Genomic DNA, 18,157 nt, shown 5'->3' on the forward strand with positions numbered 1-18,157 from the left:
CCATGTTGTGGGGTTGTTAACCAATGTCATAAAATAATATGTGTACTACTGTTTAATGAGAAACTATTTGTTCTGTAAGCCTTCACCTGAAGTACAATCAAAAAAAAAAAGCAGAATTCAAAATAGGAGATACTGCATGGGGACATAAACATCCAGAAAGTTCCCAAGCACGGTCCTGATGTAACTTCCACTAATCTAGCTGTTGCCACGACTGCTGTGTGACAGGGAGGACATCCATGAGTGACTGGATCTAACCGTAGGCTATAGTAACTAACAGGTAGCTGCTGACCTCTGTGGTTTTGAGTAAGAACCCCAAAGACATTCCTGGCTGTCTCTAGGGCTTATAAAGAAAAATCGAAATTATAATTAGGAAAACCCAAAGCTGAGTAGTGAGTAGGAACTCCTTTAACCCAGAGACAGCTTGGATGCTTTCTTCTGATAATTGAAAAGTGTTGGGTGCAGGACCCTTTAACAACTGGTATAAGGGTTGGATCATTAATGAACAATTAGGAATCCATGCATGGCAGTAGCCACAGAGACCTAGAAATCCTCTTAATTGCTTCTTTATCGTGGAGATAAGGAAGGCCATACGACTTCCTTTCTGTTGGGGTCTATGGAGACCCTTTGGGCAGAGATAATGTGCCCTAAATATTTTACTGCTGGTAAAGCTAGCTGCACCTTTTCTCTGAACAATTTGTGCCCTCTGGTGGCTAAACAGAGGCCTGGTGGCTCAGTGGTTAAGAGATCGGCCACTAACCAAAAGGTCAGCGATTTGAATCCACTAGCCACTCCTTGGAAACCCTATGGGACAGTTGTACTCTGTCGTATAGGATTGCTATGAGTAAGAATCAACTTGATGGCAACAGGCTTGATTTTGGATAGTGGCCAAATGCTGTAACAGTAAAACACTATTCTCTATACAGGCTTGCAATGAATTTGAACAGACTAAAATTGTCACATACTGTAATAAGGTAGATCCCTTTGCAAACTGCAGAGGCTGCAAATCATCGTGCAAAATCTGAGGAAAATAGGTGGAAAATTCAATAAATCCTTGGTGCATGACACTTCAGGTATATTGTTGATTATCCCAGGTGAATGCAAACAAATACTGACTGTCCGAATGCACTGGAATAAAGGCACTGCATAAATCTACTACTGTAAAACGAGTTGTATTGAGGGTACATTAGACAAAAGAAGATCACGATTAGGCACAACAAGCAATCTTGGGATGACAAGATGGTTGAGTGCCCTTAAAATTTTGCACAAATCTCCACCCATGGCCATTGAGTTTCTTCCCTGGAAATACAGGAGTGTTACATGGGCTGGTGTAAGGAATAATGAGCCCTTTGGCCGGGAAATCTTGAATTATGGAGGCAAATCCATCTCTGGTCTCCCATTTTAAAGGCTATTGAGAAATATTAGGTAAAGGTTTAGATGCATCAATGTGGACTTTATTAGGTTCTGCTGACACTACCTGACGAACAAGAGCTGGTCCATAAACTTTCTGGCACAGTAAAAAGACAGTCTAAAAGTGCCATATCTCTCGGGACTTTGAGATTTGCAAAGAGAAAGCAAGTGCCTGCAGGTGTGGCATGAGACCCCCTCAGAGTCTGTTTAAAAGGATCAGGCAGATTTAATGTAATTTCTCCTTGGTCATTAACTTTGATCTAACAATTCCATTTTGATAAAAAGTCTTTTCCCAGTAAATTAACAGAAGTGTTTGAATTTAATAAAAAAGAATACATATCTTGAATAGGTCCTAAAGAAAAAGCTACTGGTTGCAAATGAGTCATAGTTTGTTCATGATTTGAAATCCCCACAACCTTTGAAGTTTTATTACTTCAATAGTAGAGGCTTTTGCAAACTTGTGGGGAATTGTGGACAGTGTGGCCCCCATATCAGTTAAGAATTTGCATGGTTCCTCATTAATTTGAGGGGTTGTTTCCCCTGGTGAATTTAGAGCCACTACTGGAAGAACCTCTAATATATCCCCAGAGTCCCTTCATTGGGGCTTGAATGGGTCTGATGGCAAAACACCAGATTTATTTTTTAATTTAAGAAGTCCTTCTTAAAATGTCCAGTCTTCTTACAATAATAGCAAAGCCCAGAGACTCCAGACTGGGCAACTCTGGACCTGTTCCCAAATTGAGGTTTAGAGCTCTGACTGCATCCTGGAGATTGTAATTGTTGTAATTGTAAACACGTAAATTTGTTTTGTCGAGCCTTTGTTTACAGCTAGGTTGCTCTAGCTTTTTGTTCTAAGGTTTGAGCTAACTTATAGGCTAAGGTGGTCAATTGTGAAATTTCAACATTCTCCCAATTTAATTGATGCCATTTAACTAGGTCAGCTAACTCAAGGTGTAGTCCTCCCACAAAAATAGAATTAAAAGCTATCCTGGCTCCTTCATCTTGCCTATTTTTATTGCTTTTTGGAAGCTTCCAAGAGACAAAGTAATAGTAAATTTGCCTCACTGCAAGATGTTTTCTCAAAGCAAGCAGAACTGATTAAGCAATTGCAAAATCGAAGTATTGTGTCTGGTCCTTTGTTGGTTGAAACTCCTTGTCCTTCTCCTCCTACTAACCCTGTTTCATCTGTCCTTCTATATACCTCTCTCTGCCTTCCCCTTCTGATAATGCCTTTTTAGAACTTCCTTATCATGAGAAGGAGGAAGAGGTTGAAGAGGAAGGGGCCAAACCTCTGGTTGAAGCAAGCCCCATAGTTGAGATGCCTTTTAAGGAGAAATACCCCAAACCTATAGTATGACAGCCTGAGGTTGCATTTGCTTCCTTATCTAAAGCAGAGCTTTGTGCCATTGTTAAAGAATTCTCCAACCCATGTAAAGATCCTCAGAAATTTAACCAAGAATTTAAAATTTTGGCAGAGGCTTATGAGCCTGGTCTGGCTAATCTGTATAACTTGTTACACATGTTGCTAGGACCTGAGAATGGATGCTCAAAGTGGATGGAAGAAAGTAAATGCAAAGAGCCTAAGAAATTATCCATCCAACCAAATGGCTCAGGTACAGAGTTGGTAACTCAGACTAAAGCTATTATACCAAATTTAATTGAATGTTTTTCAAAGATTTTTTTCACTGTAAAATTGATTGGGCTAAAGTTCAGGCTTGCAAGCAAGAAAAAGATGAAAATGATTATAACTACAGAGATCACTTAACTTTTTTATGGAACATTTGGGGTTTTGTCAATTTTATTGCATGTTAATTTAAATTACAAAACAAAAACTCTTTGTAGACAGTGTCATATAACAATCTTCAGGACAACTTTCTAGTGGTCTTTCACATGAAAATAGAGAATCTTTATTGCTGGAAATCCACATTAACCTTCGTTCCTAAACATGTTAAAACGCCTTCCTAAAACTTTTTAGAAGTATAAGATCTTCTTCCAACAGGATCAAGAATTAGTCAAATGGTTTTGAATACATACGTTATATACGGAGTTAAACAAAGTAAAATTTATTGTCAGAGTTAGAATCTGTAGTTCTCAGACATGTAAATATGTCATCCTTAAAATGAATTTTTTCCATTGATCAGGAAGTAAAAATCAATTTCTGAAGCTTTAGTGAGGATACTGCTTTTGCACAACTATTATTGCCTTCAACCCCACTGATAAGAAAGACATATTCGTTACCAGAAAACCAACGGACCCCATTGTATGTGCTTCTTTTCAGTTTTCATTCTCAGCTTGCAAGTTTAATGTTCAGAAGAGCAAAGAGGGAACAGGGAGGGTGGTGATGTGGAAAATGGGAATCAGGAACAGCTTCACCATGGAAGCCACTTTTTGTGGCTCTACTCTAGGTAAGAGCAAGTGTCTCATTCCAGCGACTCAAAGTTTTAAACAAAAGATTTAAAATATTGTACTGTAGAAAATTTGACAGTAAGTACTTTCTTTCCATTTAAATACATACTGATATTCAGTCAGTTCTGTAGAAGGAATGATTAGACAAACTTCCACTATATGATGGCTTAGTATGGGCTAAATCTTAGACTAAGACAGACTAGGAAGAAGGACCTGATGGTCTACTTCTGAAAAAATTGGCCAGTGAAAACTTTATGGATAGCAGCAGAACATTGTCTTGTATAGTGCTGGAAGATGAGCCCCTCAGGTTGGAAGGCACTCAAAATATGACTGGGGAAGAGCTGCCTCCTCAAAATAGAGTCAGCCTTAATGATGTGGCTGGAGTAAAGCTCTGGGGACCTTCATTTGCTGATATGGGATGACTCAAAATGAGAAGAGACAGTTGCAAACATCCATTAATAATTAGGACGTGGAATGTACAAAGTATGAATCTCGAAAAATTGGAAATCATCAAAAATGAAATGGAACATATAAAGATTGATATTTTAGGCATTAGTGAGCTGAACTGGACTGGTATTGGCCATTTTGAATCAGTCAATCATATGGTCTACTTTGCCAAGAATGACAAATTGAAGAGGAATGGCATCCCATTCATTGTCAAAAAGAACATTTCAAGATCTATCCTGAAGTACAATGCTGTTGGTGATAGGATAATATCCATATACCTACAAGGAAGACCAGTTAATATGACTATTATTCAAATTTATGCACCAACAACTAATGCCAAAGATGAAATCGAAAATTTTTACCAACTTCTGCAGTCCAAAATTGATCAAGCATGCAGTCAAGATGCATTGATAATTACTGCTGATTGGAATGCAAAAGTTGGAAACAAAGAAGGATAGGTAGTTGGGAACTATGGCCTTGGTGATAGAAATGATGCCAGAGAGCGCATGATAGAATTTTGAAAGACCAACAACTTAGTCATTGCAAATACCTTTTTTCAACAACATAAATGGTGATTATACACATGGACCTTGCCAGATGGAATATACAGGAATCAAATTGACTACATCTATTATGGAAAGGGACAATGGAGAAGCTCTATATCATCAGTCAGAACAAGGACACCAGCCGATTGCAGAACACACCATCAATTGCTCATATGCAAGTTTAAGCTGAAGCTGAATTAAATTAAAACAAGCCCATGAGAGCCAAAATATGATCTTGAGTGTATCCCACCTGAATTTAGAGACTATCTCAACAATAGATTTGATGCATTGAACACTAACGACTGAAGACCAGATTAGTTGTGGGATGACATCAAGAACATCATACATGAAGAAAACAAAAAGTCATTAAAAAGACAAGAAAGAAAAGACCAAAATGGATGTCAGAAGAGACTCTGAAATTTGTTTTTGAACACAGAGCAGCTAAAGTGAATGGAAGAAATGACGAAGTAAAAGAAATGAACAGCAGATTTCAAAGGGAGGCTCGAGAAGACAAAGTATTATAATGACATGTGCAAAGACCTGGAGACAGAAAACCAAATGGGAAGAACACATGCAGCATTTCTCAAACTGAAAGAACTGAAGAAAAAATTCAAGCCTCAAGTTGCAATATTGAAGGATTCTAGGGGGAAAATATTAAACAGTGAAAGAAGCATCAAAAGAAGATGGAAGGAATAAACAGAGTCACTGTACCAAAAAAGAATGTTCTGACTTTCTACCATTTCAAAAGTAGCATATAATCAAGAACCAATGCCATTTATGGAAGAAGTCCAAGCTGCATTGAAGGCAGTGGTGAAAAACAAGACTCCAGTAATTGACGGAATACCATTTGAGATGTTTCAACAAACAGATGCAACGCTGGAAGTGCTCACTCATCTATGCCAAGAAATTTGGAAGACAGCTACCTGGCCAACCAATTGGAAAAGATCCATATTTATGCCTATTCCCAAGAAAGGTGATCCAATCGAATGGGGTGATTATCAAACAATATCATTAATATCACATGCAAGTAAAATATTGCTGAAGATCATTCAAAATTGGCTAAGCAGTATATCAACAGGGAACTGCCAGAAATTCAAACTGGATTCAGAAGAGGACATGGAATGAGGGTTATCATTGCTGATGTCAGATGGATCCTGGCTGAAAGCAGAGAATACCAGAAAGATGTTTATCTGTGTTTTATTGACTTTGACTACGGAAAGACGTTCAACTGTGTGGATCATAACAAATTATGGATAACATTTCGAAGAATAGGAATTCCAGAACACTTAATGGTGCTCATGTGGAACATGTACATAGACCAAGAGGCAGTCGTTCGAACGGAGCAAGGGGATAGGATACTACGTGGTTTACAGTGAGGAAAGGTGTGCATCAGGGTTGTATCCTTTCACCATACTTAATCAATCTGTATACTGAGCATTGGGCAGATCCACTGCAAAAGACCTCTTTAAAGTGTTAAAAAGCAAAGATGTCACTTTGAGGACTAAGGTGTACCTGACCTAAACCATGATATTGTCAATCATCTCATATGTGTGCAAAAGCTAGACAATAAATAAGGAAGACTGAAGATGAATTGATGCCTTCGAATTATGGTGTTGACAAAGAACGTTGAGTATACCATGGGCTGCCAGAAGAACGAACAAATCTGTCTTGGAGGAAGAACAGCCAGAATGCTCCTTAGAAGCAAGGATAGCGAGACTTCGTCTCATGTACTTCAGACATGTTATCAGGTGGGACTAGGCCCTGAAAAAGAACATCATACTTGGTAAAGTAGAGGGTCAGCCAAAAAGAGGAACACCCTCCATAAGATGGATTGACACAGTGGCTGCAACAATGGGCTCAAACATAGCAATGATTGTGAGGATGGCGCAGGGCTGGGCAGAGTTTTGTTCTGTTGTACATAGGGTCTCTATCAATTGGAACCGACTCAATGGCACCTAACAACAGCAACGTATGATGTCTCTATTTCATCATTTCCTTTCATTTAGAAAGGGAAGTTTTAGTATGTAGACAGAATACTCTTATTGGTTTCATGAACTAATCTTCGCTTGTTTTTGTTTTTTAAAAAGGGGGCTCCTACAGATGACTCTAATGATTTAAAAAAGGTACATACTTAAAATATCAGGTAGAAATGTTTTTATTGGATTTGCTATTTGCAAAGCAAAATAGAGAGACTGAGTCTTTTATAAACTTTTATTTAAATGGAAGTATTTGGTTCTCCAAACTAAAAATAAAGTGTGTTTTTAGTCCCATTTGAGAAATCTTTTAGTCATATCTAGCATATCTAAAGCAGTTAGAAAACTCTACATTACGATAAATGTCACCTGATCAGAAAATGTATCAACTCAAAGCAAAATACTAGAAATCAGTGTAGGTAATTTCTGCCTTTTTTTAAAGCAGAAGCTTCTTTGAAACTGAAGTAAGATTATTTATGATGATGAAAACATTTTTTCATAAAATCTTAACCGAAGTTTTGCTTAAAGGGATTATTTGGACTGTTTGTAACTGATAACCAAGCATCCCACAACTGTTTTGAATTTTCTTCTGCCTTACAACATAAACTAATCTGAGTTAAATCCACTTTGATCGAGGTGATGGAGAGGGAGTGAGACAAAGTAATCAGCGGTTACGTAATCTGTCCCAAAGAAGAAACTCAAAAGGAGAGGATAAGGAATCACATCAGAAGTTTTGTTTATACTCTGTTTTGCAACTTAGGCCTGCCTGCTAAGGAAAAATGGTTAACTGATCCTCAAGGGTGGATAAATGTATTGATGTTTTAGGTAACAAACGAGGCACTCATTTCAACACAAAAGACTTGGAGTCAATGGGATATCATTTTTGTGATTCTCTCTTGGACTATTGTGATCCTGACCGGGCCAAGGTAAGCGAAGTCCATTTGGGTATGCATTAGACTCCAGCCTGACTATGGGCCTATGCCAGTTTCTTCCTTTTGGTATCTTAAGAGAGTTTGGGGGGTGTTGGTACTTGATAAAGGAGCCCTGGTGTCACAGTGGTTAAGTGCTCGGCTGCTAACCAAAAGGCCAGTGGTTCAAACCCACCAGCCTCTCCATGGGAGAAAGATATGGCAGTCTGCTTCTGTAAAGATTACAGCCTTGGAAACTCTGTGGGGCAATTCTACTCTGTCGGAATCAACTCGATGGCAACGGAGTAATGGGTACTTGATGCCCAATAGCTATTGTTCCAGGTGTCTATAAATAGTCAATTGGTTTAATTAAGAAATAAACTTATTTTAAAATTAACTCATTTATGATTTTTGTCTAGTATTTTCAATGCCTGAAAGAATTAGAGGAAATGGAGAAGCATATTAACTTAGAAAAAATCTTTGATGATTCAGATACTTCTCTGATAGAAATTACAGTGGATCTAGAGTCTAGGTAAGTCAAGACTATGAAAGTGAAGTAATTTGTTGTACTGTTTTCTATGCTGTTTATAATAATATTATAATATTATTGTTAGTTTCAACTGCAGATCCCAGCTATAGAGGAGGGAAGTTTATTTCCATGAACATTAGTTGGATCAGACTTCATTAAGACTTGATTCATTCATTTATTCAGGCAGTATTAATTGGGTACCTGCAATGCACAGTGTACTCTAAGACAGTCTCAAAATTGTTTATAATGATGACTTTACTCACAGAGAACTGACACTTTCGTTGAGATGACACATAAATGCTATAAGATAGTATATAGTAAGTGCAAAATTCAATGCTAAGGGAATATTGTTGGAAGAAGGAAGGTACTAATTTTAGTACAGTTCCTATAGGAAAGGCAGAATAAATGGTTGATTCTTTCCCTCTATTTATATATTTTCCACTTTTGAGTTAGTGACCTTGCCACCTCCAGTGCTGACTAATAAGTTTATTTGCAGGTGGAGAGTATAATTTTGAACTCATGGATTTGTTGATATTTGATGTGTTCCAATCAGTTTCAGCCATTATTCTCCTCAGGCTCAAATTTTCTCCTGTCTGGCCAGTCAGAGACACTTGGAGTTGCCTCCTGTGTGTTTTTGACATGACCTTGGTTGTCTTCGGTAATTTTCAGCCATGATAAGATTTTCTAGGCTCTTCTTGAACATTTCCTGCACCAAAATTGGAATCCAACATTTCTCCAATAAACTCCAGTTCCTTTTAGTGAAAAGTAGTATTTGGGTAATTCAACCTGGATGGTAGTGATTGCTTCTAGGCTGTTTTCAGGGAACTGAGCTAGGAAAATATGTATTTTTAGGAGAGAAAAAAAATACAAGTTCATACTGATATTTCTAATTCAAATTTAAGATGATAGGGTGTATTCTTCCTTAATCCTACTCTTCTTATTTATATCTCTTTTCTCTAATGCTGAAAATCTTTGTTCCTAGTTACATTCATGTAAATACTTACTTGCTTTATCCTACGATATACCCAGAATATTGCTACCAACAAAATGACTATTGAAAGCACCTTAAGATGTCTTTGTAATTCTTTTTAGCCTTAGTATATATCCTACTTGGGATATACAATAAAATTCTACTTTGAAGTATTAAAAAAAGAAAAGGAATTATTTTCTCTGTGCAGAGAAAATTTCCCATGTGTACCAGTTTGACCGACAGTTAAGTTCCTTTGCTTTTGCTTGTTTTTAATTTGTAGGAATGACCTCCCCGCCTTTTGATTATTTTTAAATTTTCTAACTATATAAAACTTTTACATGATAAGAAATTCAAAACTATATACTAAGGAATATTCACAGGAGTCGGGATTCCATCTCTGTCTCCCTCCCCGCTCCTCCATGTCTCTTCCCTTGCCCTGTGAGTAACCATTTTCAGTAGTTTTTTATTTATCCTTTCATTGTTTCACTTTGAATAAATGAGTGAGTAGTTATATCTGTTATACCACCCTTATATAAAGCGTAGCACACATCATTCTGTATCTTGCTTTTTCTACTTATTGTAATCTGGAAATCACTATACATTATCCGTATGTAGAGATTTACCTGGTTTCTGCATAGGGCTCCAAGACGTGAATATACTATTGTTTCCTGAATCTGCCTTCTATTGACAAACATTTGAAAATCACTTACTTTTAAATGTGGTTTTAAATCAGGATAAGAGTTAGAAATGAGATTGTCCTGGAGGAGTTTGTCTTAAGAATAAATAAAGAAATGGTTAAGTTTTTCACGCATACTCTTAGTTTATTGCAAGGTAGTCATGGCAAGGCATGAAATGCAGACCTCAAGACATTCATTCATTTAGCCTTGAAGAATCAGAACTGACAATTACAATGTTAGTTTAAATGTTACAGTCCAAATCTCTAGACTTCAGGCTTTTCCCTTGAATGAGTGGTCTCAGAGAGGAGACTTGATCATCCCTTGAACTCAGAGGAGATCCCCTGTAGCTAGGATCCAAGGTCAGTTATGGTGAGCTTATCAGAGCAGGATCTCAGTCTTCAGATGGAAAGGCAGAGGAACCTTTTGCTTCTGTCTTCTTCTCTGAAAATAAGCAGAAATCCACAGGTTTATATACCAAGTGTGCTGTCGTATTTAACTATGATTGGTATGCTTTATTGCCAATTAAGGAAGTTGTTGCATGACGTATTTATATTTTGCTAATTGGTAGAGATTCGAATTGTTGCCAATTAGGGCATGACATATTTATGTTCTTGTTTACTACATATGTTTCAAGGCCAAGCTGATTAATTAAAAATAATGGGAATTGTTCAATGACATATTTATGTTGTGTTAATTTATAGAGATTTTATTTATTAGAAATTAAGAGGGTTGTTATATGATGTATTTATGTCCTTGCTTACTACATTCTTCACATCTATTATCAATTCCCAAGGTTAGAACAACTTTCTAATGACTTATATTTATAGTTTTTAATAACTTACAATTAATAGTTGGAGAGCATTATAGAAGTATACATGTTCCTAACTTCCGAGTATAAGTGACTTATACATAGATGTTTAAAAGCATTATAAAAACATTTAATAGTGTAAAAGGCATTATAGACACATACATAATAGTGAAGTGATTTGAGAACATCACAAAAACAGAGATCAAATAAGATAGTGTATAAAGAAATCCTTCGTAACTTGGTACTGTAAAATACTATATAAATAATATCATGTGTTATTATCCATCTAGAATAGCTTTTAAGATATTCAGAACTTTCTGGGAAATTGAGACATTAACTTGGTTTTCTAGCTCCAACATGCTCATCTGAAGGAGCCTGTAGAATGGTTTTTGAGGTTGTAGAATTATTCCATGTTGGTTATTTCTCTTTTTGGAAACTTCATAACATATGACACAGAATGAAGAAATGGTCATTCTTACATGTGCAAGACTATTACAAGTGTGCTACTTATGTATATCTTCCTTTTTAAAAAGGAAATTGATAAGCATCACCTACTTTCTGTGGAGATTTTAAAAGATTTCAAAAGACAGTTTCTAAATATTGGAAGAAGTTAGCATGTAGAAGAAAGAAGGTGTGGCTTCATTCTGTGCTTGAGAGAACATGGCCAGCTAAGACCACTAGGTGCAAAATATGTGAAGCAGATTTTCTGTACAATAAAACGAAGATCTCTCTAATACTAAGAGCTAACACTGATATGGGTTACTGGATAGCAGTGAGTTCCTTGTCACTGGAAATGTTCAGCCATGGGAGTTATTAAAATAATTCCTGTATTGTGAGAAAGACTGGATTGCATTATTTCTAAGAGTCCTTATGATGGATACTGTCTAACTTGGTAATATATATGAAGCTGATAAAAAAATCTTCCAATAGATAAGAAATATACATATAAAGTATATGCTGCTATTCAAAGTCTTTGAATTTTTTAGAAAAGTAAGTATAAATTAAGTAGAAAATATATTATTATAAAGCAAGTAGAAAAATAGAATTCTCATTGTAGATTTCCCTACTGTTCCTGTCATGAAGTCAAGACTGGTATTAACAATAGTTAGGATATATCCATTCAATTAAAATAATGTGTTCAGATTTTTATTTCTTTCATAATTTTGGTTACCTTCATTCATGGAGGCATAGGTGAAACACATCAGGTCAGATTAAGAGACTCTTAACTTTCTGGTCATATGTTGCAGCCTTCTATACAATTGTAGGAATTTCCATATTACAGAAGGAGAATTCAAGGCCTACAATGAGTCAAATTCAGTCCAATCCTCTTGCCTTTGGCTGTCTGTAAGCTGCATCTAGCATATAGAAAAAAATAAGTTAAATGGATTTCCCAGGAAGGCCACTATTATAAGCACACTTTAGCTGGATCTGAGAAGTAAATTTTTTTTTAAATCAGTGGGTCTTAACTTGCGAGTGCAGAGGGGCAGTTTTCCAAATAAAATTTAATTTCCTCTTACAGCTGCTGCTGAAAAAAGAAAAATAAATGTGCTTCAACATAAGTAAATGCAGAAGTTTCTTTGGTTTAAAAGGATTGTTGGTTTTCTAATTTGCGATGGAAAGTCTCTCCTTTTAAAGAATGCAATATTTAATAACACCAGGACAAACAATAATTAAGTAGCTTAAGAGGTAGTCAAGAAAAGAAAGATAAAAAAGCTTTAAAAATGATCCGTACTTAATGACAAAATATATTCTAATGCACATTTAATCAGATACTACAGTAAATACTAGTTATGTGGTTTCTTAGCCAAAAAAAAAAAAAGAGACTTAACTGATGGAGAAATAATAAAAATATGTTTAAGAACATGAGTATGTGGGTGTACATCTTATTGTGTATATAAAACTACATATGCACACCTAAATGTGTTTGTTTATTTTTAAAATACAATCCAGAAATATTTTCTTTCCTGAACTGGCTCTCAAGCAAAAAATGTTGCCCACCACTCCGCTATGCGGTTGCAATTAGAATAGATTTCTGTGTGACTATTTAGTCTCAAGCTACCCTGTTTTTTATGGTCCTGAATTGCCTTTAAGCAGAATGGAAATGAAATGATGTAAAAATAATGAACTTTAAGAGCTGATGATACCCCTGAGAGCTAGGAAACTCCCGAATATAGCATTTATTCATTCATTTATTAACCAATATTTTTTGAGTGCCTACTATGTGCCAGGCACTATTTTCACTCTGGTGATACAGCAGTGAGCCAGAAGGATGAAAATGCCTACTTCTCTGAAGCTTACACTCCACTGACACAGCCCAACTGAGCCATCTCTCTCCATACATTCAACAAGAAGACCTCTGCTTCTAAGCTGTCTGAACGACCAAACACCTAAATCTCTCTTTGCAAACAGTCTTCTTATTCTTATCATTAGAACTATTTCTATCAATTCCAATATGATAAAAAAAAAAAAAATAAAAGCATCAGTTGAAATTTGAAAATGCCACCCAAACATTCTGTAAACTAAAATTATTATTATTTTTTGTAGTAGCCGAGGCTCGGACAGTTCTGAATCCAATGACTCTCAGCCTTATCTTCTCAAGTTAACTTCTCAGGTATGATTGAACATTTCTGCCTATGGTATAGATATGCTAAATAGCTACTCTTCTTATTGTGACTAACAGGCAGGCAGTTGTATAATTATTGTGTACAATAATTGTTCATTTGTTTAGCCACAATAACCTATTTTAATTATCACTAATATAATATCAACATATATATTAACAACAGCATTTATTTATCAACAATAATTGTTATTTCCTGATTACGTACCATAACTTTAATCATAGAATTTTCTAACTTTAGGGACTTTTTTTTTGTTTTTTTTTATAAATAATTTTATTTTGTTGTTGAGAATATACACAGCAGAACATAAACCAATTCAGCAACTTCTAAATGTACAATTCAGTGACATTGATTACATTCTTTGAGTTGTGCAACCATTCTCATCCTCCTTTTCCAAATTGTTCCTCCCCCATTAACATAAACTCACTGCCCCCTTAGGTTCCTAGCTCATCTTTCAGGTTGCCATGGTCAATTTGATCCCATATAGATAGTTCTTGAAAGAGCACAATACTCAAAGCAGAAATATTTACTAATTAAGCTAAACTATTGTTTGGTTTGAAAAAGAGGAAGACCCTCAACAAGATGGATTGACATAGTGGCTGCCACAATGGGCTCAAGCATAACAATGACTGTGAGGATGGCACAGGACTGGGCAGTGTTTTGTTCTGTTGTACATTAGGTTACTATGAGTCAGAACATCTTGACATCACCTAATGACAACAACGACATTGTTTGGTTTAAAGAAGAGTTCAGGGAATATTTTTAGTTTAAAGTTTAAAGATTATCTCAGGGCAATAGTTTCAGAGGTTCATCCAGCCTAAATGGCTCCATAAAATCTAGATTCCATGAGAATTTGAAATTCCGTTCTACATTTTCTCCTTTTGATCAGGCAGGATTCTTCTATGGAATCTTTGATCAAAATGTTCCATAATAGTAACCAGGCACCTTCCAGTTCTTCTAGTCTCAAGGCAAAGGAGGCAGTTGTTCATGGAGGTAATTAGCCACACCTTCCATTTCCTCCTCCTATTCCTGGACAATAAATAAGGAAGACAGAAGAAGAATTGACACCTTTGGATTATGATGTTGGTGAAGAACATTGAATATGCCATGGACTGCTAGAAGAACAAACAAATCTGTCTTGGAAGAAGTACAGCCAGAATGCTCATTAGAAGTGAGGATGGCAAGACTTCATCTCATGTACTTTGGTCATGTTATCAGGAGGGACCAGTCCTTGGAGAAGGACATCATGCTTGGTAAAGTAGAGGGTCAGCGAAAAAGAAGAAGACCCTCAATGAGATGGATTGACACAGTGGCTGCAACAATGGACTCAAGCATAACAACAATTGTGAGGCTGGTGCAGCACCAGGCAGTGTTTCATTCTGTTGTACATAGGGTCGCTGTGAGTTGGAACCGACTCAATGGCACCTAACAACGACATTCCTGATGCTCCTTCTTCCTTTGTTGCTCCAGGTGAATAGAGGCATCACTGGCTGTTGACCATAGGCCTTCCTCTGTTCCTTGCAATGATGGAACCCAGCTGGATACCATCCGAGCAAACAAGAGAAAAAAAAGAGAGCATGAAGGATGGAAGCTACAATCTTTGTAACCTAATCTCAGAAGCAACATCCCATCACTTTTGCCATATTCTATTCATTAGAAGTGAATCACTACATTCAGCCCAGACTCAACGGGAGAGGATTACACAGGGCATGAATACCAGGAGGTAGGGATCATTAAGCACCATCAAAGAGGTGGCTATACCCTTAATTTGACTTTATCTGGAAATAAGGTCTTTGCAGATGTAATCAAGTTAAAATGAAGTTATACTGGATTAGGATGGCCCCTAAATCCAATGATTGGTGTTCTTATAAGAAGAGGGAAATTTGGACACAAACACACAGAGACACAAAGGATACATACACAGGTGTTATGGATTGAATTGTGTCCCCCAAAAGTGTCTGTCAACTTGGCTAGGCCATGATTCCTAGTGTTGTGTGATTGTCCCCCATTTTGTCACCTGATGTAATTTTCCTATGTGTTGTAAATCCTACCTCTATGATGTTAATCAGGTGGGATTAGCGGCAGTTATGTTAATGAGACAGGACTCAATCTACAAGATTAGGTTGTGTTTTAAGTCAATCTGTTTTGAGATATAAAAGAGAGAAGCCAGCAGAGAAACAGGGGGACCTCACACCACCAAGAAACAAGAGCCAGGAAAATAGCACATCCTTTGGATCCAGAGTCCTTGCGCTCAGAATTTCCTTGCCGGGGAAAGATTGATTACAAGGACCTTCCACCAGAGTAGATAGAGAGAGAAAGCCTTCCCCAGGAACTGGCACCCTGAATTTGGACTTCTAGCCTCCTAGACTGTGAGAGAATAAATTTCTCTTTGTTAAAGCCATCCACTTGTGGTATTTCTCGTTATAGTAGCACTAGATACCTAAGACAACAGAAAAGAAGCCCGTTGGACGACGGAGGCAGAGATTGGAGTGATGCAGTTACAAACCAAGGGACACCAAGAATTGCCGGCAACCACCAGAAGCTAAAAAGAAGAAGGGAAGGATTATTCCTTAGAGCCTTCTGAGGGAGCATGACTCTGCCAATACCTTGATTTCAGACCTCTAGCCTCAGGAGTGTGGGAGAACAAATTTATGTGTTTGACTCAGTTTGTGGTAATTCATTACAGCCACCCTAGGAAACTAACACAGTTCCCCATTCAACCTTGGTTGGCCTGGGTGGGATGGGGCCACAGTTTTTGGTGATATTCAGTTAAAGTATAGCGGTTATTATCTAAAAGTGTTCTATCCAAGCTGCCCCTTTTTTGGTCCTTTGGACAGAGAAAAGAAGTTTTTGGTGGAGTGTTTGTTTGTTTGTTTGCCCGCACCCATTGGCATTTATGGCTTGCTAGCTTCTCCTGCAGCAAATCTGTGGTGTATGAAACAAGAAGAAAACCTAGGGAATGTATCCCTGTGTCAGTCCTCTGATCCTAAAGTCTTTAGTCAGTCTACCTTCTTCTCTTCACCCTTCAGAGTCTTCTTATACTACTTTTATATGTAATGCCCAGGACTTTTTAGTTGTATTTAGAGGGAGAAATAGTGAAAATTATCTTCTGTTAAAACAAAAATCATATTAAGCCAGTAATAAAAATTGATTGGAGTTTATTTAATATACGATTTGCAAATCAGGGTAACATTTCGACTACAGAGTCAAAAATGTTCTGAAGATGAGAGAACCTCCAAAGAGTCTTATACCCCATCTTATCAACATTGCCATAGAAATGGGGCCAGAGCAGTGTTTTCATAATAACTTACCCTGAACACACAGTTTCTAGTCTGACCTTGAAATATTCTGTTTCTCAAAACTGACTGCACATAGATAATTCTTCAAAAGAACACAATGCCCAAGGCAAAACAATCTAGACTGTTGTTTGACTTAAGGGTAACTTTTAGGAAACTAATTTCCTCAAGGCCAAAGGTTCAAAGATCATCTCGAGGCCAAGGCTTGGATATGTCACCCTATCCTCCATGGAGCCCAGAAATCTGGATTCCAGGAGAATTAAACTCCATTCCACACTTCCTGGAAGTGGAAGTCCCAAGGTAGTCTGCGTATATACTGGTTTTGATGTTTTGATTAAATAATGATTTTATATCTGGTTCTATTATCTAGCTAAAACCCAAGAAATATCTGAAAACAAGGAAGGAAAGAAATTCTACTATAGAAAGCCATAAAAATGCCAGAGAAGAACAAGAGGTAAATCTTATTGATTCTTGTTAACGTTTATTGGAAAAAAATGATTGCAGAAAATGGTAAGTTATTTCTTCTTACACTTTCTTTACCTTGTTTTTCCCCAGAAAGAGTTAATGATTAAATTTTGCTTGTCTTATTTACTCTTTATGAAACTACAAAAGAACCTTGAGATCAGCTCCTAAAAATGGACGTGTCACTCAGAGAGAAGAGCCTCATTGTCTCCACCACCAGCTTGCGAGCCCTGGCTCGGAGATTTTGCCTTGGGATAGGGAGGAAGCCCTCACTCATCTGTCAGTTTGTTGTACTGTAGGGGCTTGCATGTTGCTGTGATGCTGGAAGCTATTCCACCAGTATTCAAATACCAGCAGGGTCACCCCTGGCAGACAGGTTTCAGCTGAGCTTCCAGACTAAGACAGACTAGGAAGAAGGACCTGGCAGTCTACTTCTGAAAAGAATTAGCCAGTGAAAACCTTATGAATGGCAGTGGAACACTGATACAGTGTCGGAAGATGAGTCCTTCAGGTTGGAAGACACTCAAAAGATGATTGAGGAAGAGCTGCCCCCTCAAAATAGAGTCAACTTTAATGACGCAGATGGAGTCAAGCTTTTGGGACCTTCATTTGCTGATGTGACATGATTCAAAATGAGAAGAAACAGCTGCAAACATCCATTAATCGGAACATGGAATGTACAACGTATGAATCTAGGAAAATTGGAAATTGTCAAAAATGAAATGGAACCCATAAACATCAATATCCTTAGCATTAGTGAGCTGAAATGGACTGGTATTGACCATTTTGAATCGGACAATCATGAGGTCTACTATGCCAGGAATGACATCTTGAAGAGGAATAGTGGTGTATTACATAGGGTCACTATGAGTCGGAACCGACTGGACAGCACCTAACAACAATAACATTATATATGGGAGGAGCCCTGGTGGCACAGTGGTTAAGAGCTCGGCTCCTAACTGGAAGGCTGGCAGTTCGAATCTACCAGCTGCTTCACCGGAGAAAGATGTGGTAGTCTGCTTCCATAAAGATTACAGCCTAGGAAACCCTATGGGACAACTTTATTCTATAGGGTCACTATGGGTTAGAATCAACTCAAGGGCAATGA

The 18,157-nt window shown here is 37.3% G+C and overlaps 1 protein-coding gene across 1 annotated transcript in view; it reads left to right on the forward strand.

The window, feature by feature from the left end:
• The window catches only part of AGBL3 (AGBL carboxypeptidase 3), an 81,401-nt gene that overhangs the window by 45,700 nt on the left and 17,544 nt on the right, over window positions 1-18,157 (forward strand). Inside the window, exons 9-13 of the mRNA XM_023737133.1 lie at window positions 3,686-3,812; window positions 7,604-7,704; window positions 8,106-8,218; window positions 13,215-13,281; window positions 16,958-17,041. Of these exons, the coding sequence (XP_023592901.1) occupies window positions 3,686-3,812; window positions 7,604-7,704; window positions 8,106-8,218; window positions 13,215-13,281; window positions 16,958-17,041 (492 nt within the window). The remainder of the gene's footprint in view (window positions 1-3,685; window positions 3,813-7,603; window positions 7,705-8,105; window positions 8,219-13,214; window positions 13,282-16,957; window positions 17,042-18,157) is intronic.

The sequence above is a fragment of the Trichechus manatus genome, unplaced genomic scaffold (assembly GCF_000243295.1).
Source record: "Trichechus manatus latirostris isolate Lorelei unplaced genomic scaffold, TriManLat1.0 scaffold00097, whole genome shotgun sequence".
Classification (NCBI taxonomy): domain Eukaryota; kingdom Metazoa; phylum Chordata; class Mammalia; order Sirenia; family Trichechidae; genus Trichechus; species Trichechus manatus.